Source organism: Thamnophis elegans, chromosome 15, assembly GCF_009769535.1.
Source record: "Thamnophis elegans isolate rThaEle1 chromosome 15, rThaEle1.pri, whole genome shotgun sequence".
Classification (NCBI taxonomy): domain Eukaryota; kingdom Metazoa; phylum Chordata; class Lepidosauria; order Squamata; family Colubridae; genus Thamnophis; species Thamnophis elegans.
Window position 1 is genome coordinate 3,431,891 of NC_045555.1, and position 15,651 is coordinate 3,447,541.

Consider the following 15,651-nt stretch of genomic DNA (forward strand, 5'->3'; position numbering starts at 1 on the left):
GGAAGCCAGGAAAGAAACCTCCCCCTTTCCTCCCCACCTCAGTCACGTGCTTCGGAGAAGATTAAGGCACGAAAGGAAGAGGCGCCAACGGGGTGGGCGAGCAATAGGGACGGTAAGCGGAGAGGACCAATCTTAATCGAGTCTCGGCCGTCCAAGGAGGGCGGCCCGTCTCCTTGGCAACGGGAATGTTGAGGCGATGGCTGAGGCCGAGGATGAAGGCGACGCCTCAGGTAGGCCGTGGATGGCGGAGGCGGAGGCTTTGCGAGTGCGAGGCCGCGGAGCCTCCCTCAGGTAACGGGGATTTTGAAGGAAATTAAGCGAGAGGACCACCCAATGGAGGTTTCTGAGGAGATTCTCTGCTGGGGGGGTGGCGGCGGCGGCGGCTGGCTGGGGAGAATGGGAATTGTAGTCCCTCGGGAGTGGAAGGTCTTGAGGGCGAACAAGTATATAGAGGTCATGACAGACAAGAGGTCGGATTCCAAAGCCTTATATCCCTCCACCCCGGTGCCCATGCTGGCTGGGGATGATGGAGGTTGTAGTCTCCCTGCCTGAGAAAGTGGAGGTGTATTTTAATGTGTTTTTGTCTTATTTATGAATTTCTAAACCGCTTCAGTATAAATACATAGATCGTTCACAAAGATGATGTACTGAGGTACTGGGCACCTCAGGTTTTCTTTATTTATTTAAATATTATTTTATTTAGTTTATTATTTAGTTTATTATTTTATTTACTTTATTCAATTTATTTAGTTTATTCATTTTATTTTAGTTTATTCATTTTATTTATTTTATTTATTTTATTTTAGTTTGTTTATGTATTTATTACTACTTTTATTTTTTTATTTGATTAATGTTAAATTGTTGAAATATTATTATTAAACAAATTTATATGCCCGCCACAGGCATATACTCATTATTAGATAATTGTTTTTTCACTCGGGATCTTTCTCAACTGTGTGAGAGGGAGAGAAAAGAAAAAGGTATTTCTGATCCTACTTTGCTTGTTGCAAGCACGTTATTATTTTTTTTAAGAAAGAGCCCCACCTATGTCATTTGGGGTGAGCTAAGAAATGGTGGGAAAAACAGACCAGAATGGGATAATTCATAAAAAAATATATGGGGGGGCGGTTGTGGTTTCTGGATTAAGTTTTAACAGTCAACGTTAAAATGACGTCATTTTGTTCTTTCTTTTTCTAGAGAGGCCTCAAAGGACTTCCTTGGCAACAGCCGAAAAACCAACACAACCCACAACGTCGGCTTTGTAAACCTAGGGAGGCGCCCGGCTCTTCACGGGGATGACCAGCAGAGAAAGTCATTGCTGCTTGAGGAAGAAAATGGTAAAGAGTGCTGGGTGGGACCCAGGTTCGAAGCCTCGTAGTTCCAGGGAGCGTGCAGAGTGACTTTGAACTTCGAGGCCTGCTGTCCCTCAGCCTCAGGAAGAGAGCCAAACGGCAGAGTGTTTCAAAACAAGCAAGATGGCGTCCACCATTTTGCTTGCTTTGATCTTCTTTGGACTGTACAGGTAGTCCTCGACTTATGACCACAATTGAGCCCACAATTTCTCTTGCTAAGCGAAATATTTGTAAGTAAATTTTGCCCCATTTTACGACCCTTCTTGCCACTGTTGTTAAGTGACTCACTGCAGTGGTTAAGTTAGTAGCATGGTTGTTAAGTGAGTCTGGCTTCCACGCTGACTTTATCTGTCAGAAGGTCGCAAAAGAGGATCACATGATCCCGGGGAGTCTGCATCCATCATAAATATGAGTCAGTTGCCAAGCCTTCAAATTTTGATCACATGATCAACGATCGTAAATGTAAAAAGCCGTCATGTCATTTTTTTTCCGGTGCTGTTGTAACTTTTGGCTGGTCACTAACTGAATAGTTGCAAGTCGAGGACTACCTGTATTCCTAAACATCTTGGAGTCCTCCACCCCACACTTAAATCCATTTCTATCTCCCTCTTCACAGTCATTTTGGCTGCTTCCAAATCCACGTTTGTTTCTCCCTATTGGAAAAAAGAGGGAATGCTACAGGCAGCTTTTGAACTCAACACATGTCTCGTGTGTGTTCCTTAAAGACAGCAAAGAATAATAATTGCTTGTCATTTTGATTGAAATTTGGTCATGCTCATTATGGGCTGGTTTATGTTTTCGGTCTTCTAACTGCATGGATTCCCCCCCCCCTTTTCTCTTGACTCACTCTACGACAGGGGTCTTTACCATTGAAGACTTGGAAGAAAGCTTACGAAACCTGAAGGTTCAGGTGGATAGCTTAGCCTCCGGCCTAACTGTCCATCCAGATCGAGATTATACTTCTGCTCTGGAACACGTGGCTGACCCAAGTCCTTCAAGTTTCAAACAGCATCCATCAGGGTCACGCACTGAGACAGAATGGTTACTGAAAGAAAAGCATCTAACGAGATCATTAGATGATAATTTGATGGATTTGGCCATTCCAACCTTACATTCATCCCCACTAAACAAAACTTCAGGATTATTTGGCTCTATAAGTCAGAACTCTCCTGCCTTAGGGGATCTTTCTGCCCCATTGAAACTCGGGGCCCCTCATGTGATTGGCGTCAAGTCTTTGCTACCCCCCAAGATTCCAGTCCGAGCTTGCTTGCCGGAAAGATCCTCGTTCACATTCCGCAGAGGCCGTTCGCTTAGTCACTCTGAGGTTACCCGCTCCTGCTCCTTCTCTCCGGATGCCAAACGCCCATGCTGGCTCCGATCACGTTCTCAGTCTCCGAGGCCTATCTGGAGACCTACCTCGGCTAAGGCTAATGCCTGTGCCCAGCCTCCGCCTCAGCTGGGGAAGCCCAGGGGAATCAGAAAGAAAAGCATATCAAGCAGACAGTCGCGGTTGAGGTTCTTCAGGCCAGGAACATTAGCATCAAAATCCTGGACTTCCACCAAGGCAGTTGGACTGAGGACACCGAGGAACTCTTGGAGTCCTTACAGTTTGGCTTCTTCTGATATCTCCTCGCCCAGCGCAGAGGAGATCAATGAACGGTAAGAAGAAGCTTCTAAGCCTCCTGACCTAACATAATCACAATTACTATTATCATGTCAGAGTTCGTTCAGAAAAATCAAATCCAGGAAGCACACACAGATAACTGATTCAGCTGGATTCATTAACTTCTTTATATACATAATAACAGATGAATAAATGTACAATACCAATAGTAGATTCTTTCTACTGGTAGAAGTTACAAGCAGAACACAGCAGGAGAGAACAGTTAGTTTCATTTCAGAGTTTCAGAGCAGACAGACAGGTTTAGACTAGTTTACTTCTCAGAGCAGCAGACTCAGAGCTTACAGACTAGTGTCAGTTTCAGTTCTCAGCTAAGCGACACCCAGACTCCAAGCTTAAGTTTCTGTTTCCAGACGGCCCTCATTGGCTGACCCAGTTGCTATGCCTATTCATTGACTGATCTATTCTAGTCTATGAATATTCATACTCTGACATATCATAATACAGCAAACCATGGCCATAAAATGCCCTCTTCGGCCATTGTGAGACACATACTATCTATGGGCCGCCAGGTGGATCCAAACTGCATTTAAAGTTTTACTATGCCACAGGAACACTTGTTTCCTACCTTTTGCTGAGGCTGTTGCCATTAACCATTTAAAGCATCCCTTCTGCTTGCAGAGGCAGCCTTATGTCAATCTATGCCTCCCGTGGGCATAAGACTTGTCATTGGTTGTCTTCATGTCAATCTGCCTCCTATGTGCATAAGGCTTGTCATTGGTTGCTTTTTTGCATACATTATAGGCTTAATTAATGCTCTTGCCAAATCTTATATTTGAGGCTAATTTTCATCCGTGTTCTTGTAAGGTAGGTACTGATGAGTCAATATGAAATGCTTGCATTTACCTCTGTTCGTCTTTTGACTATTGTTTAAATTATTAAAAAGGGGCTGTTTTAAATAATCAGAATTGAGAACTATTGAGGAACATCTTGCTTCATAGTCGATGGTAGCTTCATTATCGTACCCTGAAGGAGCACTTTCCTGGGGTGGAATGATAATAAAAGTTGAGCCTCAGCTGAGCTCAAGAGATTATCTGAGAAAGAAACCAACTTCGAGGAGCCAAAGAGACAGAACAAGGCCAGGAATTAATATTTGTTATTATTTAATGCCCCCTGTTTCGGTTTGTTGGTTTTGTTAGAGTTTGTTTGTTGACCTACCATCTTACCCCAAGTTAATCCTGGGCGAGTTTTAAAAAATGTGGTATTTTTGGTGTCAGCTGCCTGTTGTTGTAACATTTATTTAATGTTTGTTATTGTAATTGTGTTTTCTTTTAGCTATGTATTCCATCCAGAGGTCCTCTAGAATTAGGCGGCTGATATGTTTTAAATAAATACCCTGTTTCCCTGAAAATAAGCCCTCCCCAAAAATATTGCCACACAGCAGCAGCCATGAGGTGACCACGCTCGCCGCCTCCTGAATCTCAAAAATAATGAGGCCTTTCCAAAAATAAGACCAAGTGCTTATTTCGGGGGTCAGAAAAAAATAAGACCCTGTCTTATTTTTGGGAAACACGGTAATAACAGGTGGACACAGTAGTGTGTTGAAATTTCAGCTCCCACAAACACAAAAGCCTTGTTCTAGGAAATTTCCCCAGCTTTATGACAAACAGCAAAATACTTAATTAGACCACAAAATCTTTTATTAGATCATTGTCCTGCCTGACAAAAACAGTGGTTTCTTGTACAGCTGTCCTGTGCTGCCCATAGACAATAAAATCAAGTTATGCATAGCGCGGTGTTTCTCGTAGAGGCCAGTTGACTTGGAGAAACTGCAAGACATTTAACATTTAATTATTATTATTATTATTATTTGGGGTTCAGCTTCCTGCAGACGCTTTCCGAAAGCACGATGGGGAGAGACCTGATTGAAATGTCTCCCTACCAGAAAGAGCTGGCTCGTCTCCGACTCGAGTGCCTGCGTGTGGAAGAGGGCTGGCTGTTGGAATTAAAGAGGCAGCAGGAATTGGAACGAACCCGTGGCCCCCGGCCCAAGTGGTGAGGACATGTTCTCCGAGTAGTGGTGGGGTTCAAATTTTTTTACTACTGGTTCTGTGGGCGTGGCTTTGTGGGCGTGGCAGGGGAAAGATACTGTAAAATCCCCATTCCTCCCCCAACCCACTAATCTGCTTTCCAGCTCCGTTCTCCTGATCAGAGCAACAAAAGATCAGCTGGGAGGCAGCGGGGGCGGGGCCAGCCTATCTGCCGGTTCTCCGAACTACTCAAACTCTCTACGACCGGTTCTCCAGAACCTGTCAGAACCAACTGAATAGCACGTCTGTCTCCGAGGCTTGGGCAGGGCCTATAAATTCTTTGGATCGGGTGCTGAGAGTAGATTCAGCAGGGCCAGGGGGAAATCTGGTGAGATTTGTTGCATCCATGAGATTTGGGACATATTAATCCAGGGGTTCCGTGGGCAATGTTCATTTGTAAGCAGAGAGCCCTCAGCGGCATGAATCCAAGCCCATTTCTCCTTCCTTCCTTGTGGGTTTTAGGTACGAAATGAGGGACTCTCAATTCCACTACGAAGCCCACAAGAACAACAAACTTCTAAGAAGCAGCCCAGAAATACAGTCGGTCTTCGATTATAGGGAGGCGCTAGCAAGAGCATCGAAAGAGTTCCAGCAGCAACAGAAGCCCACTCCCACCTCCCTCAGGGCCTACTGGTAAACAGCCTATGGAGACATTGGGCATCAGAGGAGATAGAAGAAAGGCAGGTTAGGATCAGCAGGGCTTTCCTCTGTTCCCAGTGAATAATGGCTTGTTTTTGGGGGGGAGACAGCGGTGTGATTCCGAGTGTCCAGTCCGGTCATTTGTATGCCTTCTTGATCACTCAGCTGATTTAAACTTTGAGAAGTGCCACAGGACAGGGTCTCTTTAGAAAATGAAATGAAAAGAGCAACAATTCCTTGCTAGAGAAAGAGGTAACCGGATATCCTGGTTTACTGGGGAGAATTAAGGCAAAGCATCGGACATCTCTTTCTCAAAGGCAATTGTTTTCTGACTTGGTGTGTACAGCTTTGATGTGTGTGCGTGTGTGCCTTTTTTCGAGACACAATTTGATTGTTACTGCCTGCAGTCTCAAACTAGTTTGGCAAAGGACATTCACTCAGGATTTTCTCTCGTTTGCTTTAATTTTTTGATTAGGATGGCACTGTGAATTAAAAAAAAATTGATTACTTATCAAAAAATCTTTGGCTCAAACAAAAAATTATATTACGCTAGAAGAAAAAATATGTACGTTTTCCATCTTTTATTGAATGCTTTGATACTTGGTTGCTTTCCTATTTCAGTGGTAGTTTTTAATATTTTTTTGAGGTTCGTTTAATTCTTAGACTTGCAAAGAGAAGATATCTAACCTGTTACTGACATGTCAGAGAGGTTCTAGATATATGTATCTTTTATTGAAGCAGTTTTATGGCTGGCCCACAAGCATTTTGGTATCGTCCTTGGTGAGTAACCGCAGAAACTATCTTGACATGGAATAAATCCAATCGGGATCAAAACTGTCCTCTTCCTAACAAGAATTACTCTATGATGAATTATCCTCATTGATCAGTCGTGCCTGTACCTTGAATTTTTGAGTGAAAAAACAAAGTTAATAGAGAAGATTCCTTTGAAATAGCTATTCGACCCAGCTTTCCCAAACTTCTTTGCACATTTACAGAATCTTTTATCCCTACGGATAATCCCTTATAACCTAATAGGATCGCAGTCCTGAGTACATAGGTTCCGAAACATTTGCATGTTATCCAGTTTCATACTTAACAATTTGCCGGTTGACCAGAAATTCCGTACTGGCTGAGGATGGATATCTTTCTTTGCCAATCAATTTTGTTTGTAGAAGCTTTCTTACCTAATTTTGCTAGCTCCTTCAATGGAATTGTATTTCTTTTTTATTATTACTGTTTTCAAACTTGGGAGGTTTCTAACTGGTCTTCTACATTCCTTGTACAGACATCATTACACCGACAATATCCTAGCAAGCCAATAAAAATATAGACCAGCCAATTAACAAATCTCTTCCCTCCCTTTTTAAACTTCTGCTACACACACACACACACACACACACACACACACACACACACACACACACACACACACTGATTGATGGCTGTTTACATACTTCTGTAGGCTTGATCTTTCCTGCCATGACACAGGATCTGACTGCCCTCAAGTACCCTGCAGGAAATTAAATCTCTCTTTCTTTCCCCAGTTTCTGCTCTCAAAAAAAAAAAATAATAATCTCATGTCAACAGATCACGATGTTCCCGAGTCTCATTCCTTGAAAACGAACCGTGACTGCCATGGCATTCATTGCATTCGGTGGGACCGCATCCAACAGAGGGAGGGAAAAAATATTCAGAATTACTTGGCTCGTTTGTTCTCTGTTTAATTCACCTTATTTCAAAGGATACATGACAATGTTGCTGCTGGAGTAAGCTGAGGAGAGAGAATGGCTACTGCATTAGTAAAACGGTACATGAAAGAATTATGGAGAAAATGAAATGGTTTCCAACTGTCACGCGCACATTCTGAAGCAGGAATGAAAGCTTTTCGGGTTTCATTACAACTAGCGACAAGCCACAACATTACTTGCATTATTACAATTGTCCCTTTTTTAAAAAACAAACAAACACCTGTCTTCCTGTTAACTAGTTTGGGCTGAGAAATTTCACTGTTGTCTGGGCTAATTCAATTCTCATGCAGATGGAGGCTCCCACAATGAAACAGTTAAACAAAACATGCGTGGAAAATAAGCATTTCGGCTGAACTTCATCCTGAGGAGCTGGTGATCCAAGATGCAGTGATTTATGGTAGAGATTTTCTGGTTGTATATTTTAGGTTCACCATCTCCAGCTAGCTGCTCCACAAATCCATTGGAGTCCGCCTCCCAGGATGGTCAGGATAATACTGTATTATCCTGGCCCTAAGCTCCAATTGTCTGGCAGTGCTGTATAAACTGGTCAGGTTATGGTCATTTGCAAACTACTGGCCCCCAAAGGGCCGACACGGCTAGGGAACAGCGTCTCCGGCACCCATCACTTTACATAAAAAAGTGCTTCAGGTTGTGTCTTCTGAACTGTGCATGTGATTTTGCTGGATGGTCTCGGGTGTGAGGCAGCCCAGCCACCTCTCACATTTCCAGAAAAGTGCAATATTTCTTTTGCATAGGCCACTGTTCAATTCACCGATGGACCCAGCCACGTGTAATGCTCCCTCTCTACATTTGAACAATATACATTACCTTGTTGCCAAAGATGTTCTGAGCACCACAGCTACCCTTTGATATCTATCTTTATCTCTCTTTACCAGGTAATTGTCTCTAGTATCTATGGCGGGGGTGCTTCACTTTACTTCTCTAAATGGTTGCATTCTCTCCCCTCCCAAAAAAATTATTTTTGATGCCACCCAAAATAGACTGGGATGAAGCAAGTTCATTGGCCTATTAGTTTACTGTTCAGTAACTGTATCTGTCGATTTTATTCAGTCACATATTATGTCCTGCCATTGCCAAGCCCGTGGTCCTAATCCACCTAATTTCTTGGAATGTGGATCCTGGCCCCACAACTCAAAGGTTAACGTGAGCCTGAAGAAGAGTTTTACATCTTGGCAGTCTTTAACTATTTGCTTCCAAGGACAGAGCAAATGTGCATAAATAAAACAGGAAATATCCTTGGCTTTGCTCTCCGTTCTCCCTCCGTCTCAAGGAAATCTTTGGAATTCTATTATAGGTGCTTCATTCAATGACAACAGTGTTCAACAGATTTTGGGCCACCACCTTGGACAATAACCAAGGAATCATTTGGGATCTGCCTTGTGCTTCTAATTCCCCCCCCCCACACACACACACCCATCCCAACCAAACTGCAATCACTTTTGAAGCAGAAGGACAGTTCTTAGAATTCAGAATGCAGATTAGAAGGTGAAGGGTCTCACTTGCAGGTGAGAAAGGAACCAAGATCTTTTGCTTATTCTCCTCCCATTTCATACAAAACACAAATAAATAACAATGCAAAAGAAGCTGGACTTGAGTCTTTCGCTGCCATTCCAAGGAAAGGAAAGGAAATTCCGTGAGCAAAAAGTCTTTTTTTCCCCCCTAGCAACATCCAATATCCCTGTGAAGCTGTTTTCTGTAACCGAGCCAAATTGGGGGGGGGGGGGGGGGGGGCTTTTGTAGGCAAGTCAGTTGCAAAAGAGAACAGGGTAGCCAGAGGTTAAAAAGACTTGGGGCTGTAGCCTCCCTCTTCCGGGGGTCCTGATAACTTTGTCCCAGGCTGTGTCCTTGTCTTCTGACCCACAAAAACTTAGTTCACAAATTCTCACGCTTTCTTCCGGCGCCTGTAGCTACCTGCGGCTGAAGCTGCGAAGAGAAAGAACCAAAGAATCAGCGTCCTATGGACAAATAAAGGTTGCCTCGCAAGTCTCTTATTTGCAGAATAAGCTGAAGCAGGAGAAAAGTTTGCAAGTAGCTATATATATATATATATAAAAAAGAAAAGAAAACGCGGGAAGTACGGTAGCATATTTCACGGGGAACTTTCCTGGGACAGCCACCAGGGGGAGCACGTTCCTTGCAAATTCCTTATCTGAATCTGAATTTCTTAATCTGCTCCATGCTGAATTGTGTGGCTGCGTTTGGGATTTAAAAAAAACAACAAACTTGTGCCATGTTTCTTCCTCCTGCTTAAAACTGGAAATGAAATTATCGGTTTTCTTCCTGGCACAACTAGAGACCTTCGGAAACAGAAGTCCCAATTTTCTTAGAAGAAAAAACTAAATTTCTCAGGCCACCTTACACTTATTCTAAGGAGCCATGGAAAAACATTGTCCTGACCTCCAAACCGTTGTCTTTCTTCCTCTCTGCTCTATTTGGTTAGAATATCTCTTTAAAAAATTCATTCAAATAGGCTCAGCAACCATAGAGCGTGTTTCCCCGAAAATAAGACAGGGTCTTATTTTCTTTTGACCCCTGAAATAAGCATTTGGCCTTATTTTCGGGGAGGCCTATTATTTTAGAGGTAGGAGGTCCCTCAAACTTGGCCTGTGAATAAGCTGATCCAGAGAGGGCCGGAGGTTCTCTCTCTGTTTCTGGCACACACTTGCCAGCCTTACCGTCACTGGGCTTGCCGTTCTTTTTGTGGCCACCACTAAGAGAAGGGGCATGGTAGCTAGGGTTTGCGGCAGGTGCATGTGGGGCGCATGGGGCCTGTTTCCCCCTTTCCCCCCCAGGAAATGCCAGGGACCAGCTACGTATGCGTTTAAATATTTTAGGGGTGGGCTTATTTTAGCGCATGCACTCAAAAGCCCGATTTGGCTTATTATCCGGGGAGGTCTTATTTTCACGGTACAAGCAATGGTGCATTTTAAAAAATAGCAAGGACCCCTCCTCTCTCACATTGCAGCCTGCTTTGTCTACCCCTCCCTCAATCCTAGAGATACCAAGGTCAATCAATAGGCAACAGAACCTAAATTACTTCCTTTCCTGTGTCTCTTACCAGGCTGCCGATGGACCATTCGACACAGTCCTTTCCCAGGATGGGTTCTGTAGACAGGCTTCACACACACTTTGTTGTTGCTGCCAGGGGTCAGGTCTGACAGCAGAACGCTGTGGATCTGTGATGAGACGCTGAGGAGGGTTGAAGGGCCAGCTTGCCGCCGACACCGAACACGGTACCCCAACACATCTCCTCCTGCTGAATCCCAGGAGGCCTTTACAGAGCTGGGGCTCAGATCTTCAAAATGGAGGTGCTTTATTTTGTAGTAGTCTGTCCATTGGAGAAAAGGAAAGCAAAAAGAATGAGGATGATGCATGGGCCTTCTCCAGGCCGAAACAGGGAAAAGAAAATCACAATTGGTGCTGGGATTAGCCAAGCGGGCAACCTAGGAGGAAGTTAGGCGAGGGATGTTGGCAGTTGTAATACTAATCAAAAGAGAAAAATCCACCAGCTTTATTCTGCAGCTCTTTAGGATCCTAAGTGTGCCCAGTTCTTCTGTCAGAGTGTGCGCAATGTGATTATGTGAGACAACCCAGGAGCAAATACAGTAAACAGAGTTTTGTATTAAATAGTGGTTTTATCTACAAAGGCTATATACATACACATACTTTAGTCAGATCTCAAACAATCAGCAATTACAGCACGAAAGCACACATGGAAGAAGAGATATGCCCCAACAGGGCCTCTTCTTATTACAGGCTCTTAAAGTGATATGAGCCCAAAAACCTTGCTGACTCATTCCTAGCATTACAGCATTGTAGCAGCTGGCCAGCTCTTAAATCATTACCCTGACATCTTCCCTCCCTCCTTCCTTCTTTCCTGCTCACCTTCCCGTGTGCAGGCTTTGGCTGAGAGGGCTTTCTCCTTGCCAGACTTATAAATGGCGGAGACCGTCACCAAGTAGCTGGTGTTGGCCAGGAGGTTTTCCAGGACGGTGCTATTGAGCCTCCCGTCCACCTCTTGCAGCTGGACCAAGTTGTCGTTCAGGGGGCCGTACATGACTTGATAGGCGGCCACGCTCTCGAGGATGGGAGACCAGCTGACCCGGAAGCTGTGGGGTTTGGACTCCGAGATAAGAATCTGGGCTGGGCTGACCACATCTGCGGAGAGAAGCAATGCAATAAAGTTAAAAAGGGAACCTGATCAAAGCGATCTGCAAAATAGGCGCTACCTGTATACAACAATTTTTACCGAAGACATTTTTCACCTGAGAAAAGGAGTACAAATGATAAAAAGAAATAACACTGAACAGCTAAGAAGGAAAATGCCTCCTGATCTTTCTGACAGCCCTTACAAATGTGCAGAATCCTTGACTTACGGCCGCAGTTGAGCCCAACATTTCTGTGCTAAGCGAGACAGTTGTTAAAGTGAATCTTGCCCCATTTTACGACCTTTCATGCCACTGTTGTTAAGTGGATCGCCGCACTTGTTAAGTTAACCAGCACGCTTGTTAAGAGAATCTCGCTCAGAAAGTCGCAAAAAGTGATCACATGACCCCTGTTGCAGGAACTGGGTGTGTCTAGTTTAATGAAAAGAAGGACTAGGGGAGACATGATAGCAATCTTCCAATGTCTCAGGGGTTGCCACAAAGAAGAGGGAGTCAAACTATTCTCCAAGGCACCTGAGTGTAGAACAAGAAGCAATGGGTGGAAACTAATCAGGGAGAGAAGCAACTTAGAACTGAGGATAAATTTCCTGACAGTCAGAACAATTAATCAGTGGAACAGAATTTGCCTCCAGAAGTTGTGAATGCCCCAACACTGGAAGTCCTTAAGAAGATGTTGGATAGCCATTTGTCTGGAATAGTATACGGCTTTCTGCCTGGGCAGTGAGTTGGACTAGGAGACCTCCAAGGTCCCTTCCAACTCTGCTATTGTATTGTATGAGTCTTCTCCAGCACCAGAGTTCAAAGGCCTCCATTCTTTGGCGCTCAGCCTTCCTTATGGTCCAACCTTCACAGACGTCCATTGCAACTGGGAAAACCATCGCCTTGGCTAGACACACTTATGTTGGCAGGGTGATGTCTCTGCTTTTTAGGCTTCTGTCTAGATTTGCCATAGCTTCCCTCTCCTAGTTAATGCTAGTCAGATGTATCTTCTTAAAAATTAACACCGCCCCCCACGGGAAAATCCCCCCTCCCTTTCTTACCTTCCAGAGTGGTGACCCTTGTGGTTTGTGGCGGGATGTATTTCTCATTGGATTCTGGGATGAGGACAACCTCATAGGTGGTTTGCGAGGCTAGCTGAGCCACCACAATGCTGGTATGGTCGCCAGTGAGTTGTCTGGATACTTTCCGCCGGGGTTCGCCACTCGGGGCGTACTCCAAAATGTAGTAGCCGGTGTCCTGCGTCAGAAGCTGGGGCCAAGTGAGGCGGAAACTGCTAGTGGAGACATCTGTGGCTCTGAGACGCTTGGCTTGGATGACGGCTGGAAGGAAAAGGAAGAAAACTCTTAGCTGTGTTCCTGCCGCACGATTAACTTAGATTAAGGTCTCCATACTTGGCAACTTTATGTTCTGACCGAGGCTTCCCAAGAGCCTGAAGCAAACTCTTTGTCCCGACAAAAACCCCTTTATTGATTTACTGTGAATTCTGCTCATTCACATCCAGCCAAGTCTTTCAAGGGAGGATTTACGGCCACAAACCTTATCTGGCTTGGAGAGCTGCCAGACCGATCTCTGCAAAACTTGGCCAGGAGTCTCAAAGAGTCACCAACAACTTAAGTGAACTAATGGTCTCCTGCAAACTCCACTCCCTTTCTCTACTCTTTTATTTTCTCTGGGAGGGGCTGTTCATCATCCACCAGTCCATTCACTCTTGGGTATCTAGTGCTTCCTTCCCTTTCTGAGGTCCGAGGGCCCTATAGCTTCTAGAAAAAGCATGTCCCTTGCGTGCAAACCAACAGAGCTAACTCCAGTTTGGGAACTTGCTGTGAAAAAAAAGGAACAAATTAGGAAGGACCGAAATGTAATCTGCATTATATGAAATATAGAAAGATGCTTTTAGAAAGCACGTGTTTATCTCTGATCTCGCCAGCAGATGGCAGCAAAGACAGCGCTGCAAGGATGGGAAGCTTCCAAAACTTCCCTCTTAGCCAAAAAATGTAAACATTAAACAAAATGCTAGAGTCTTACCATCATCTACCGGATTGAAATGTCTCCAAGTCCCAAATTAGATCTCCAAGGAAATACTTGTTAAGTGTGTAAGTCCCGTATTATGTATGTAGATTTATATAAGGCATGCCATCTGCGTAATCTTTCGTCCTATTTCTGATTTGTAGTTTTACTTGGTCTGAGTTTTAGACTTCCTTATAAGCCCCTGAAAGCAGATCCATATCCCCACAGAGAATTCAGCTGTACAGTGGGGTTTTAAAAAACAGCCACCAGATTGTTTAAATCTTGTTTAACCTCTTAGCCTTGTTTAAAGTACCAGGTTTGCAAGCAGCCCAACTTCGAGGGTTTGCTACAGAAGCATTGTTTTTATTTAACAAGCTACTTTCAGAAAGATCCATGGCACTCACTTGCAAGGAAGGAAGGGAGGGAGGGAGGGAAGGAAGGAAGGAAGGAAGGAAGGGAAGAAAGAAAGGAAAGGAAAGGAAGGAAAGAAGGAAAGGAAGGAATGTCCATCCGGGTTCAGCTCCAAGTGGGGAAAAAGACACTGGAAACATGGAGACTGCTTGGAAAGATGGTTTAATGGTGGACAGGATCACATGGCTTGAACTTCTGAACAGAAAAGGGGGATCCCATGTTTCCAGATGTTGGGTGAAGAAGAAAAAAGGGCTTGCTGAGTTTTTTCTACTCTCTGTTCGGCCCTACCTCTCTGTTTCCTGTTCCTATGTAAGAAATGTATTCAGATTGGTTATCAGACCCCCAGGGGCAGTGTATGTGTGTGTGTGTTAGCTAACTTTGTAGGTTGTGTGTCTTTTGAGTCCCAAGTTTGGTTGAGTTCCCAGATGCCACGTGGTGAGTTTCTGTAGAAGGCCAATCCTACCTTTGGTATGTACAGTAGACTAGCCCAGGCTTTAATGGCCCATTGACAAAGGGGGTGGGCTATTAAGAGTGAGTCTGTTTCCTAAAACATGTTTCTCCATTTCTTATCCAGGGAAAATATAATATTATGCCTTTCAATATTTCCCAGGATATTTCATTTTTCTAGGAGAGGGGTGGGTTTTAACTTCCTACAGAAGGAAGGAAGGAAAACCAAAACTATCTTGCGGCATTTGAAGGAGCCTTATTATCGGTTTACTATCAGATGTGCTTTTCTGTATTGCTATTTATTTATTTATTTGTCAACACGTACACGGTAACAGGTGTTAGTATGGACATGGACATTTTCACATGAGTTTGGTAGAAATGGATGGATATAAATAAGTATAACATGACCACGAACACATAAAATGAGTACATATCAATGGGGACAGTAGGGCAGGACCTCTTAGGAAACGTGTGAGCTCCACAGTGGACAGTTTAAGGTTAAGATATGGCACTGACCAATCTATTGCTGAAGTCGCATTTTCTGCAATCGAGTTTGGAGCGGTTTACTTTGAGTTTGTATCTATTGTTTGCCCGTGTATTATTGCGGTTGAAGTTGAAGTAGTCGTTGACAAGTAGGACTTTATAGCAGATAATTATTATAATTATTATAGCAGATAACTCTGCAGTGATTCTCTGGACTAACAGAAAGGCCACAAAATAAATGGTTTTTTTTTTCATCCACAGAAGAAGGAGGGGGAAACTTTCCCTCTTGCCAATGAACTGTTGCTTTTGGTTCCCACCAATATCTTTGGCAGCTAACCGCAGGAAAGTTAATGCCAATTAGCCATGGCCCCCGAAGTCCAAACCATAAAGCCAGTTTGGGGAGCTGGGAGGCCTCCGTGCCTTGAAAGCAAAATTATAGGTTTAGGATGAATTCGAATGACCTGCGTTTGTTTTGGATGAAGCTGTTGCTTCCCATCCTCCTGGCCTTCGCCTGGCCCAGAATATTCTAACCACATCCCGCAGGCCCTGGATTTGTAAGCTTCCCACCCAAAGAAGCAGGATGGGCTTAACATTTACTCAGGCCTGGTTGCTGAGAGCTCTCCAGGTCTGCACAGTTTAAAGCTTCAAAGTGCCAGGTTTGGCTCC

At 44.1% G+C, this 15,651-nt stretch overlaps 2 protein-coding genes across 2 annotated transcripts in view; one reads left to right on the forward strand and one right to left on the reverse strand.

Moving 5' to 3' along the window:
• Positions 1–42: 42 nt before the first annotated feature.
• LOC116518586 lies at positions 43–7,513 on the forward strand. Its single transcript, XM_032232088.1, has 5 exons — positions 43–291; positions 1,198–1,337; positions 2,210–3,011; positions 4,855–5,028; positions 5,526–7,513. The coding sequence occupies exons 1-5, from the start codon at positions 197–199 to the stop codon at positions 5,698–5,700; spliced, it is 1,386 nt and encodes a 461-aa protein (XP_032087979.1). The 5' UTR covers positions 43–196; the 3' UTR covers positions 5,701–7,513.
• The window catches only part of LOC116518585 (von Willebrand factor A domain-containing protein 1-like), a 31,087-nt gene continuing 22,844 nt past the window's right edge, over positions 7,409–15,651 (reverse strand). The window contains exons 3-6 of the mRNA XM_032232087.1: positions 12,678–12,956; positions 11,357–11,629; positions 10,530–10,799; positions 7,409–9,394 (exon numbers count right to left, since the gene is read on the reverse strand). Of these exons, the coding sequence (XP_032087978.1) occupies positions 9,354–9,394; positions 10,530–10,799; positions 11,357–11,629; positions 12,678–12,956 (863 nt within the window). The 3' untranslated portion in view covers positions 7,409–9,353. The remainder of the gene's footprint in view (positions 9,395–10,529; positions 10,800–11,356; positions 11,630–12,677; positions 12,957–15,651) is intronic.